This window comes from Patiria miniata, unplaced genomic scaffold (genome assembly GCF_015706575.1).
Source record: "Patiria miniata isolate m_02_andy unplaced genomic scaffold, ASM1570657v1 HiC_scaffold_25, whole genome shotgun sequence".
NCBI classification, from domain to species: domain Eukaryota; kingdom Metazoa; phylum Echinodermata; class Asteroidea; order Valvatida; family Asterinidae; genus Patiria; species Patiria miniata.
The window spans coordinates 9,538,824-9,551,611 of NW_024037064.1; the positions used below are offsets into that span (position 1 = coordinate 9,538,824).

General features: G+C 37.7%; 1 protein-coding gene across 1 annotated transcript; it reads right to left on the bottom strand.

Annotated features, from left to right (window-relative positions):
- Positions 1-2,721: 2,721 nt before the first annotated feature.
- On the bottom strand, positions 2,722-5,804 carry LOC119733010 (transcription intermediary factor 1-beta-like). The gene is made up of 2 exons (XM_038206591.1): positions 4,988-5,804; positions 2,722-3,341 (listed from the first exon to the last, which is right to left on the bottom strand). Exons 1-2 carry the CDS (start codon positions 5,802-5,804, stop codon positions 2,722-2,724), a joined length of 1,437 nt encoding a protein of 478 aa, XP_038062519.1.
- Positions 5,805-12,788: the final 6,984 nt, after the last annotated feature.

Below are 12,788 nucleotides of genomic sequence, written 5' to 3' on the forward strand. Positions count from 1 at the left end.
GCCATGTTATTGTAAAACAACAATGGGTTACGATGGGTCGTAATGTCCCGGTCAAGACGCAATTTTGTTTTGGGTAATGGATCATCTGCTCGCATGCTATAGACTTTTGCTGTGCAAAAGGATATCCATGGACTAAATATATTGGCCGACTTCCAAAACAACCCCTGAGAGGCCCGTTAGCAATGCAAGATATGGAGTTGTCACGTTGGTTGCCAGAAGCTAGGCGGGCAAAACAGTGACGTACGGCAGAAACAACGTAAAAACATTACTGTACCCACATTTTAAGAACTAACGCAGAGAATCCAACTGATAAATGTGTTGCTCGAGGTTAATCGTGATCGTCGATTTCATGAGTCATGCCACTTTCTATGTCAAGATTGCTCTTAAACGAGGCTCCTTACTTAACGTTTACAATAAGACATGAATTTTCCAGGTATCGACAATAAATGCAGCTGCATGTGAAAAAGCACATCATCTTAACCAGGTTTAAGATTCAAAGGTGAAGTAACCTCCGATGTATTAACCCATAAGCACCTGTAATACATTGTATTACATATTATTTATTTTCCGATTAATCAATTAAGTTGTGGGGCGGTTTGAATTCGGGCGCTATAAGAAGTAAAATATAGACAGGGCGGTTTCGGCCTACAGTTACAATAATGTTAATGCACATAAGGTTTGTCATTTCAGGGGACCAGACTAGGTCATATATAGTGAATGCACGACGGAGTGGGAATAACGGCAACTATAGCGCTAAACCTGAGTTGCCATCCATGGCTGCTTGTAAGATGACTTTATTTACATGTGCACTCCTGCAAAGAAATGGGCTACCAGTCAAATTAACCCCATATTTAATGAAATATTTGAAGGAGATATGATTTTTTTTTTTAATGGAAACAATTTCATGGTTGTCATCTTAAGAAAAAAAAACATGGAACACAAAAATCACAAAACCACTGGATAAATTCAAATGGTACCACACTGTTTTGTGCCACAGTTTTTTTCTAACTACTGACAATAATCAGGGAATAGAAATATAATGTTCAAAACCCATGATGGAGGGTATCGTAAATACATGTATTCCATTGTAAAAGCTATATTACACGTTAGTTAGTAGTTTAGTGCATAACAGATAAACCGTTATTATAATAGCAATCAATACATTCTCAAGTTTAACTTTGTTATGGATGATATCTATAGATAAATCCCTTTCATATTTTATCACAGCTTACAGTAGATAATGTCAGAATCGATTATATTGTTACAATAAATGTACAAAAATGTAAGCTTCGATTGAAAGTTAATCCTCGTTTTCATGTTTTTAAACATTCCTAATGGCTAAGAATCTCCAATAGGATTTGAATTTGAACCTTTGACAGAGATCAGGATGTCCAACTCTTATTCCAGATTGTGATATTTGTCGCAATTCCTTTTTAAACTCGTGCTGTGTGCGATTTCACATTTTCGAGTATTGAGGGAAAACGACAGTTAGTGATAACATAAGACACTCGTAACTTTTTCTGGGCTGACTTAGTTGCTAGTATTGAAAATAACTGAGAAATTATATTTTTCTTTCAGACGGTGTTTTTTTTCTAGAGCCCATTGAATTATTATTATTGGAGATGTAAAAATGAAGTGATTCGATTAATTGTATTAAGCTTTCCTATTGTTTTATTAAAACGAGATTAAAAAATCTCATTTTCTTTCGGAATTTAAATATCTGAATATCCAGGTAAATTCGTTCATTTAAAGCAGCATTAATTGACTAAATTTACTGGAAACAAGAAATAATAGACAAATTAATAAGCATTGAATAATACCATATGAATTGCGTATTTACAGGCGCCTCAAACAACATAAAATGGATAGCTCTCAGATACATTTAAAGTAGTTTACAAAAGTTCAACTCCAATCGACTCGTTGTAATTTTCTATGCACAATGAACTGCACATCAAAAGTAAATTATTGTTAATGAATTACTTGCCACATTCTTCCAAATATATCATTTACATGAGGCACATTTTATCGAATTAGTTTTTAAAACTGTCCAAATGCACTTTTGTGTCAACATCACAGTAGGTATAAAATATTGTTGTTTGCGTTATCGTGTTGCATTTTTTTCACTCCGTAAAGCTCAGTTAATGAATGTAATATTATGTTTACGATATCACGAGTCTCGACATTAACACCCTCAATTTATTTGAACCATTAAAGCAATGCATGCCTTTCACGTTTACAAAAATCAAGGTTACTAAAAATACAAATTCCCGAAAATAAATTGTACTCTTATTTCTTTCTTGTATAGCGTTTCAAGAAAATCATTCTACACTTATTGACATCAATCGAAAACACCAATTGCTTAAACAACACCAACACATGCGCATGCTGCATTGTATTGATTTGAAGCTTGAACGCTCGTAAACACATTCATTCTCTCTCATAAAATTACGATCGCCGTGTTTGTAGATTTCATCAAATATGGACATACTGGTGACTGTATATGCAACATATTTAGACATATTCTCAAGTCATTGGTAGGGAATATTCCTGTAAACGTTCTAGGTCAGTGTTTGTAACTAAGACATGTTGTTACGTTTTCTAGCAATATTAAGTGTATTTCAGTCTGTTGTGTCCCTGTTTACATGCCAACGCAGATTATCATGTCCGATAAAAATATCTATTACACCTTGTAATGCATCTTCACTGATTACAATAATCGTTTCACACCTGGTGATACATTTTAACTGAGTAGTGGTCTGCCACTGCCAGCTGGCCATCTGATTTCAATGTTATTCCCATAGGCTCGTACAGACCCTGTGCTATGCACTTGAGGAAGCCACCTTGAGGGTCATAGTGGTGAATATGTCCCGTGTTAACACCATGAAGCATTGCAACATAGATACCTGAGCTATCAGTACAGATACCGTTGCACTGTGTTACTTGTTTTCCATTAATGGTTGGTTTAATGGTGTGTTGTGAATTACCATTGCTGTCAGCAACATGCACGGTCTGCAATCTATCACTGATTACAAATCGATCATAATTGTCAACAGCCAGAAACAACGGTTTAATCTTGACTTGTATGATGCGTAGGATCTCACCATCAGTGGGGCTATGTTCAGTCAACACCATCTTGCCGATATCACCCACTGCGATGGTACCATCACTCTTGACAGCAACACTCCTGAGGTCCACTTTGGTTTTACCAACCTCACTCGGCGGCACCGTTGGGAACTCGTATGCCATCGTGCTGTCGCTGTTGAACACCTTCACATTGGATGTGTTAAACTCAACAACCACCAAGCGATTGCTGGTGTGTATAGCTGCAATGTCGAGTGGATCTGCGAGAGCCAAGATATTAAAAAGCCAATGATCAGTGTTGTATTTGGATTGTAATTCTATGTAAACATCGGACAAGAAGGTAATCAAAGCGTGTGTTACGACTATGACAAATGCGTAAATACTATATTAAATAGAGATGTGATTGCTTGCTTTAGAGTGGGTCCAGGTAAATACTTCATATAACTGTCCTCGACTTGGTGAAGGAGGTAACAAATTGATTTTTTTTTTCTTTGGCCCGTTGCAATGGTAACAGGTCATTTTGTTTGGGGGCATTTTTAGCCAGTTTTGGGACCTCAAAAATGTTTTAAACTTTTTTTTTAAAATCACCCAGCCCAAATGCAAAATTATATCACAAAATCAACTACATCGTTACAAAGTACCATCCGTGCCCTTACTTGAGAAAAAAAAATTAAATGTCACCCTTATGTTTTTTTAGAACATGCGTTAAAAGCAGGTTTTTTGATCTTGCAAATTCGTAATTTTCCCCCCAATGTTTGTCCGTCATTGAACATGCTGCTTATTCAGTAGGTGTAATGCACAGGCCTACAGCTCGCTCTTATGATTGGAAAAAGATGCCAGATTCATACAAAATATTCTTCTTTGAATAGAACTAACGTATTCCTAGCAAACTGATTTTTTTCTCCAAGTTTGGCGAAGTCCAGATACGCTCAAATTATCGGCCAACTCTGTTTTTTTAGCGAACTCCTGACGTATAAGACAAATGCCCAACGAATGAGGAACGGATGCTGAGCGTATAACTAGCGTCCATAGTAACGAATGACAACACATGCGTAGCGTCAATCCAACGAATGCTGAACGTACGCAACGAATGGCCAACGTATGCATGCCTATAGCGTGCTGCGGCCCGTCACGATCACGTTATGTGTCTCCGCTGACTCATAAATACGCTCTCCAAGTCCACGCCGTCACATTCGTTGATCAAGGGTTGATCCAGGGGAGGGGGGGGGGGACAGGGGCCATGCCCCCCCCCCCCCAAAAAAAAAAAGAAATACGAAGCTTCTTCTTTTGTGTAAGTGACGTTACAACACATGTAACCATTTTTTCTTTAAAAACGATTTGATGAAAGTGGTCAGAAATTGCGCCAGATCTAGACTTCAAAAAATGTCCGGGCCCTGAAGCGGGCCCCGAACCCGTTATTGTAGGACCTTTTGGGGGGAACAAATTGTTTTTGGCCCCACCCAAAGAAGTATGTTCTGCATCTGCCCTTGTAAATATTCTTTTAGGGAATAATTGGAATGCAGGCGAATGAGTTCTAGTTATTTTCGCCTATCACTTCCGCTCTTTACATTATTGACATGTTCTGAGTAAGTTATTGTTTACATTTTCACGTGAATCTTCACTACTTTACGATGTCTTTGTTATTTAAAAGGTGTTTTTTTTTCACACCAAATGGACTGAAATTTTAGCACATATTTCTTTGGCGTTTATATTTTGTTATATTATACGCTTTGATTATTATTTCTTTTTATTGAATAATTTGATGTAATCAATTAAAGCAAAATGTTATATACCCTGTGATATGTTATGGAGATGTTATCGACAATGCTCATTGCTTAATGACAAGAAGAGAAAAAAAAATGTTTGAGTTCATAATTTGGTAAATTGCGTGGTTATTCAAACTTACATCTTTGCATCGGGATCGTTTTCTGGTCGCCGTTGATGCTGCAGATCACAACTCGTTGATTCAAGTGGTCAGTTACTGCAATCTCATCAGGTTGGTGAGCAGCAATGCCCCAAGCCAATTTAAACTCTCCTGGACCGCTTCCCTCTCTACCAAACTCCCGACACAGCTCCCATTTGCCCTCCACCACCACCTCACCCAGACTGATGCCACCAACACCCTTACTCTGCTTGAACTTCAGAAATGCGAGCCTGTTGTCAACTCTAGGCAAATTCTGATCTGCCAACCATTTCAAGTCCTTGCTGATTGTGGGATAGAGTGAGAGAAAGTCACTATCTGATGCACTCTTTGTCACCTCTTTAGCTGTATGGAGTGAAAACTGAATCCTCTCCACTGCCAAGCCGATATTTTTTTCACATTCGTCCAGTTTTTGTTCACGATCTGTTTGGATGTTTTGGATGTCATCAATGACGCGATTTTCCTGAGCCGTTACCTCTGCTCGTATCTCAGCTGCTCTGTCTTGTACTTCTGTAATGGCTTTCTTTACTGTGACACCCAAATCTTCTTTTATTCTTGAAACTATCTCTCGTGATTTCTGGAGATCCATCATGGTGAATTCAAGTGGAGAAAACAGTTCATCCAATGATTGCTTGTAAGTTGATGTGGCCTCATCACGCTCGACGTACGAATGTTCTGGTTTGCAGTGGTTTATGACCGTGCAATCTCGGCATATGAGCATTTCACATGTTATGCAAAAGAACCGTGTCACTTCGCCTTCGTGTTTCGTGCATTTGGGTTGTTGTTTCAGATGCTTCTTCATCGTCAGTTTCACCTTTCCCTCGCGAATGTCTTCCAACGATGCTATCACATGGCTAGTTGTAGCAGCAGTTCATAGTTGTGTGAGCCGACATCGAGAGCAGATATTCTGTGCACAATCCAGACATCGATGTGTTGCCTCATTACCATCATCACATGTCTCACACAGCAGCTTCATGTCACCCACGCACACAAGCTTTTCCTGTAGTTCAAACTCTTCAACCAGACCAATCAGATGAAAGTTGGATCTCAGGCCCTCGACCCCCACCTCAGGAAGTTTCGTCTCCTGTCGACACACAGGGCAAGGAATAGCTGTAGAGCCCTCGTGCTTCGTGCTGGAGTATTTTAGAAGACATTGCTCACAAAAGCTATGCAAGCATTCTAGTATCTTGGGCTGTTGGTATCTCTCTTGGCATATGCTGCACTCAAGATGATGTCTGCTGATCGACTCTAGTGCTGAACTTATTGCAGGTCCAGTTGCCATTTTGGTCTGAAAAATAGTGGTTGATATGATGAAATTGAGGTATTTAAAACAATAAATTTAGTGTTAAGGGAAAGTTGCTGAAATCACTTATTTTCTTCAGAACATTTTGCCAATGGAGAGTAATTTCAAGAACTATTACAGTATCAATTCATAAAATGTATGTAGTATATTATATATATATATATATACAGCGTGTCCCCCAAAAATGTCCCTCTCATAAACCACAAAGTAATTACCAAAATCAAATTATATACTCAATTAAGTTTACATATTTAGAAAGCCCACTTAATTCTGTAGTTCCTGTGAACATTTCAAAGGTCTCGCTCTATTGGTTTTGAATACACAGGCTTTTATGTAACAGCTGTGCTTTCCAGCCCACTCCAAGTTTGATAAAAAGAAATGCACCCTGTCCAATATTCCATGCGACATGGCGTAAGAATACCTTATTCCATGCTTCACTTTTATTTCAACAACTGTGTTCTTGTTTTTGTTATTAAGTAACTAAAGTCAAGTTCATTTACTTTTTTTAAATGAAAACTAATCAAAGTTCAGTTCCATTGGTCGTGTTTGCTTTCACAGGGTGTGTTCCACTTATGGTTTGTTCTTCCATGTCCAGCTTGTAAACCTGTATTGTCCTCCTGCACACCCTTCCACCTGCAAACTTGGAATGGGCTGAAAAGCACTGCTGTTACATAAAAGACTGTGTATTCAAAACCAATGAAGCGAGACCGATGGAATTTTCACAGAAGTTACAAAATTACATGGGCTTTTTTAATCTGAACACTAAATTGAGAATAATACTTGATTTTGGAATTAATTTAGCAGTCTATCAGAGGGACATTTTTTTGGGGACACGCTGTATATTAAACATTTTAAAAATGGGGAAAATCAATTGAAGTATCTTTTTTGATTTTATTAATCCTGAAACTTGGTCTAACAAAGCCCTATGGGTCAACCTGCTATCCACACTATCATCATGCTTGTAATAATTATACTCCATGTTCAAATTGTTATTGATTTTGCAGGAAATTATCCACCGAATGCAATTTTGGATTTTTTTGCTCACAGATTTGTTTAATGAATGCTGATATATCTGACGTATAGTCAACTTCCTCACGTAACACTGTTTATTACATTTGTTTATAAGATAAAAGTAACCATTAGTATGAGCCGTCCCTGTATTTTAGAAGCCACCTCAGTTTATCACCTGCAACATGCTGGGTATCCGACACGGTCCATATTTCAGGAGAGAAAAAACACCCAATTTGTATGGAGCCTTGGTCCCATGGTGTCAACTAGTACGTTCCTACTACCTGCTTTTTCTCCCTGGTATTGAATCATTTGCAAAAAATATATATATTCACGTGCAAATTAGGTGCGGAATAGTCTGGTTCAAGTCCATGCATTTATCAGTGTGGGGTTGTATGAGGTGTCCAGGGTACAGATTAGACTTGGGAGTCAAAAGGTCAATAAGGCTTCTGAGCCGAACACCCTTTGTTTTAACATTATGATAAACAATGTTACCCATCGAATTTGCAGTTTTGCACTACATGTCATCATAAGCAGGAGGAGTTGACGTTAATATTTCACCATGGACGTTTTAACACGTAATACACGTTCGAAATAATATCCCCAGAGAGAGAATTTACAACTTTATGTTTACATTATTTTTAAAGTTTCTTCTTTTGCGGGTTTTGGTGGTACTTCCATTTCGCATTTTTACCTATATGCCGTACGTGTTGTTGTTCATACATACATGCAAAAATCGCCATATCAACAGAAAAATAGATTTTCTGGATATGTGTACGGTTGCCAACCTAATCTTGTTTTATCCTTTGGTCAAATAAAAATATAAATACCGTCACGACACAACAAGACTATGATGGGGAAAGTTTCATGCACGTGATCCGCATTGTGTTAAGACTTTTTTATATTCCAGCCGAAAAATCATCATACATTGTTATAATTATAATTGGTCAGAAATTGCCTCAGATTGCAAAATAGAGCATCTACACTCAACAATTTGTCGGGGTCCTTAAGCAAGCCCGACCCCTCGCCATAATTTTTTGGACCCAATTTTTGGGAGACCAAAATCTTTTGGGTGCTCCCCCCCCCCCCAATGTTGTTTCTGGATCTGCTCTTTCGCGGGATTATTTCATGTCGGCCTACATCACAACGCAAGTTGTTCTTGATTTCAGCTCAAAGTCAAGGTAATAAATGTCATGAAATAATTGTTTTCTCGGACCAATGCTCCTTTATCCATGAGATCTCAGCTTTGGGCAAAAAAATTATCTTTGGTTTCTGGTATGGAGCTTGCCCCAAAAGCAATGCAGCGACATGGCTTTTTTCCTCCTACTTTTATTTTCTTCCAGATGAGGCTTCGATTCTCTTAAAACTCCCAAAAACATCCTTCAGGATGGAGCTTGAAGTGAGCTCAGTAAGGCCATAAGGGTTGAGAATTCTGCACCCACTTACGATTTCAACCGACACGAACATTCTTCGGGAAATTTGGATTGTCAACACAAAAAAAAAACAGAGAAAACGGAACGTCAGACCATACAGCGATAGCGACATCGTGCCGCCTGTGCTGCCACGCTGGTCATTAGTCTGCTCCCTTTGCGCTAATTAAAAAGCGTTAACAGGGTCCAGATACACGACCATCGCTTCCACACGCACGTCTGGCTTCCACACACAGTACAATCACAAAAATACAATACTGTCTGGAAAATGTGCCCGCCTATTCTGTCCAAATTATATGGGAGCCAAGAGAGGCCACATTAAGCTTAAGCTGAGTTTGGCTGTTTTGAGACATTATCTTATATTTAAAAAAATGATTTTGCCCACTCGCATTGCTACGGCGGCGCGCGCATACCAGAAACCGGAGCCTTTTTAAGGGCGGCGGGGGGGGGGAGAGAATGGATTTTTGTCCGTGTATCTCGTCAGCCCTCCTTCGCTTTAATATACTAACGTCTTGGTACCAAACACAGACTAGTCTAGTTACAACTCACATGCTTGTATTTGACCAAATCTTGATCTGCATGATCTTTTGAACGGAAGACGAGATGAATAATTTTAATTTGATAATAGTCATTATAGGCCTTTATTTCCCAATATTTCTAGGATGGTGTTAATTGAAATGTTTACTTTTCTTCGAAATTACCATTATCCCTTGATTGTGTGGGCCTAGTCAGGACACAAAATAATTGCAAAAATAGGAAGTTAAACGAATTGTAGATACCATGTATGTTATCACATACAATTTCGTCCATTTTTGAGGTAAACTGACACTGCACTTCGAGCATCGTTCATATTTAGCGATATCGCATCAATGCAATCGTGATCCTGCGATTTTCATTATTATTTTAAAGGCAAACATAATCTGTTAATAATCCGTACCTCCAACAAGTTATTACACGTTCCTCTTGAAATGTTTCCTCTTGATATATACTGGTGAAGGTGCGGTCAAATTGTTCTTGATTGTCGTTTTTCAAACGCGTACTTACGGGAATATAGGGCGCTTGCTGCACACAGTGTAGGCTTACACAGAACCCGTGTGTATTGAGTATGCCACAGAAAATAACAATGTGACGACATGTACAACTTACATGTAAATGTACAATGTACTGTAGGCCTTCGTGTACACAGCGCCAGTGTACATGTATTTACACAACAGGCTTTGTGACCTTCACCCCCAGTTTTCTGTGAACTTGTATAGTGCATTACCGTCAAGTCCATGCGTCGTCATACCGCCCTCTATTTACAGAGACTTATTGTTTCGTTTATTGTGCGTTTCTAGCTGTCCTTTGTACCAACCTTCAAAACGACAATCTCCCTATATTATTTTTTACATAAACGTTTGCGAGACATATATATGTAGGATGCTATAAACATGATAAATGATAACTGAGATCAACGCGGTGGGCATTCAGTCAACAGTCAATATATATTCTTCTTCTTTAAATTTCATTGTTTTTTACTTTAAAAAGTGTTCGTTTTTTATTTACAGTTTATAATTCAGCTGTTTGAAGCTTTTATTTATTTTATTGGGGAAGTGGGTCAAGATGGATTGTACAGTACAGTCCTTTCCAAAATCCTATTGACCGAATTCGACAAGAAAGTACGAAAGAGAATCTACAATCAAATGTTTACTGTAAGTGAAATAGCACATCATCTTAACCAGTTTAAGATTCGAACGGATATCTGAATATGTGAAGTAATGATCTATAGTATTACATTGTGTTTATTCACGTAATAATCAAGAAAACCAACGAGTGCTGTGTCGGTTTAGGGCGCTACAGGAAGTAGTAATACAGGATGGCGGCCATCAAAGGAATCGGCGTATTTCCACTACCTTGCTGAGACTCAAACACCAATACCAATGGATGGATACTCTTTTTAGAAGAAATAAGATACCAAATTCTCCCGATTCGGTTCGGCATTTTGCTGCAGAGCCTGAAATATAAAGCCCATATCTTTCGTGTGGGTATTATTACATAACCATTTCAATACTTCGTGTGCCCGGTTTGATATATTCATTGGTCAGGGCGAAATGACTACAAACTTCATTGTTTAACAAAATGGAGTATAGAATTCAAAACAACTGCTGGACCGAATCTGGCAATCTCGGTATCATATCTCTCTTAACAGTATTACCCATGTATTGTTGGTAGGCCTATATGGGTCATTCTATGCGTTTGGGGTGCAAAATGGTGTCATTTTGGTGTCCCTGTCACACCTGACCTGTGTGTAATTTGAAATTGAAATATCATTGAATTTGACTTCCACTAATTTATTCGTGTAGCAGTTACTAATTTGCATTACATGATAACTGTGGGATGTATAAAGCATTAAAGAATGTGTTCTGAATTTACAAAATGTAATGTGAGATGTAACACGGACACCAATGAAGAGTGGACCCCTAATTTATAGAATGACCCATATGTTGTTCGAGTCTCAGGGTAGCGGAAATACGGCATTCCAGTTTGTGTTTTTTTGGAGGGGCACTCTGTATTCGCAGGGCGGTTTTGGGCGCCACAGATAGGGAAATAACGCAAGGGGTTGTCATTTCGGGGGACCAGACTAAGCCGTATATAGCGAATGCACCGTGACGACAAGGGGACGACAGTGCTATCGCTTTAGGGACTGCTACAAGTTCACATTTAAGCCCACGTGTAAGTTCACGTGTAAGCCCCTGCCAAGAAATGAACTACATGTAAACTTAATCACATATTTAATGAATAATTTGGGAAGGTAATGAATTGTATTACTTTTCATAAAAATGTCTTTATGATTCTAATGTTAAAGAAAATGGTACACAAAAAATCACAAAAATACTGGATGAATTTATATGGTATCACACTTTATTATGCCAGAGTTTTCTCTTTAACTACAAATTCAATTACTGACAATAATGAAAGAATATAAATATAATGCTCAAAAGCCATTATGGAGATATTGTAAATACATGCAATACAATTAAAAAAAAGTTACATTACATGCGTACGTATTTTAGTGTCTAACAGTAACAGGTAATACAATCATTATCATAGCAAGCTGTGTACACTAAATTTAGACTTTCTTTTGATTGATTTCTATGGATATATCTCTTTAATATTATATCAGGGCTTAGATTGTTACAATAATTGTTTAATAATGTACTACTCAATTGAAAGTAAATAATCCTTTTCGTAAGTAAAATACTTTTGATGTTTTAAACATTCCAAATTGCTAATGATCTTCGACGTGATTTACAGTTGAATTTTTGATACAGATCAAGATGGTTGTTAGTGATAACATAAGACTCTCTTGACTTTTTGTGTTTACTCGACGGTTAAGTTGCTGATTATGAAAAAAAGTAAAAAATGATATTTACTTTCAAACAGTGATTCTTTTCTCTGGAGACCATTGATTGCTTATTTTTTGTGAGATGTAAAAATGAACTGATTCGATTCAATGCTTTAAGCCTTTCTTATTTGTATTTATCAAAACATGGATCTCATTTCTTTTGGAACTTGAATCTCTGAATCTCTACATATCCATTCACTTAAGGCAGCATTAATCAACTAAATTCAAGCAAAACGAGATAAACGACAAATTAAAAGCATTGAATGATTACACAAAAAATGCATCTTTACAGGCGTCTTGCTTAAAAATGAAATGTATTTGTCTCATCAGAGACAATTTAAAGTAGTTTACAAAGTTTACACTCTACTCGACACATTGTAATTGTGTATGCACAACGAACTCAACATCAGAAGTTAATTATTGTAACTTGCCAAATTCTTTCAATTTACTTACCATTCTACGGCATGAATTATCGAATCCTTTTAATAACATGTCTAAATGCACTTTTGTGTCCCTATCATTATTATCAAGTTCCGTAATGCTAGTTTCAAAAGTCTTTCAGAGCCTATTCAATATGCAAATTTCCCCAACGTGAGAATGCCACCTTGAGGATCATAGTGGTGGATATGACTAGTGTTTCTATTATCTATGCTAACATAG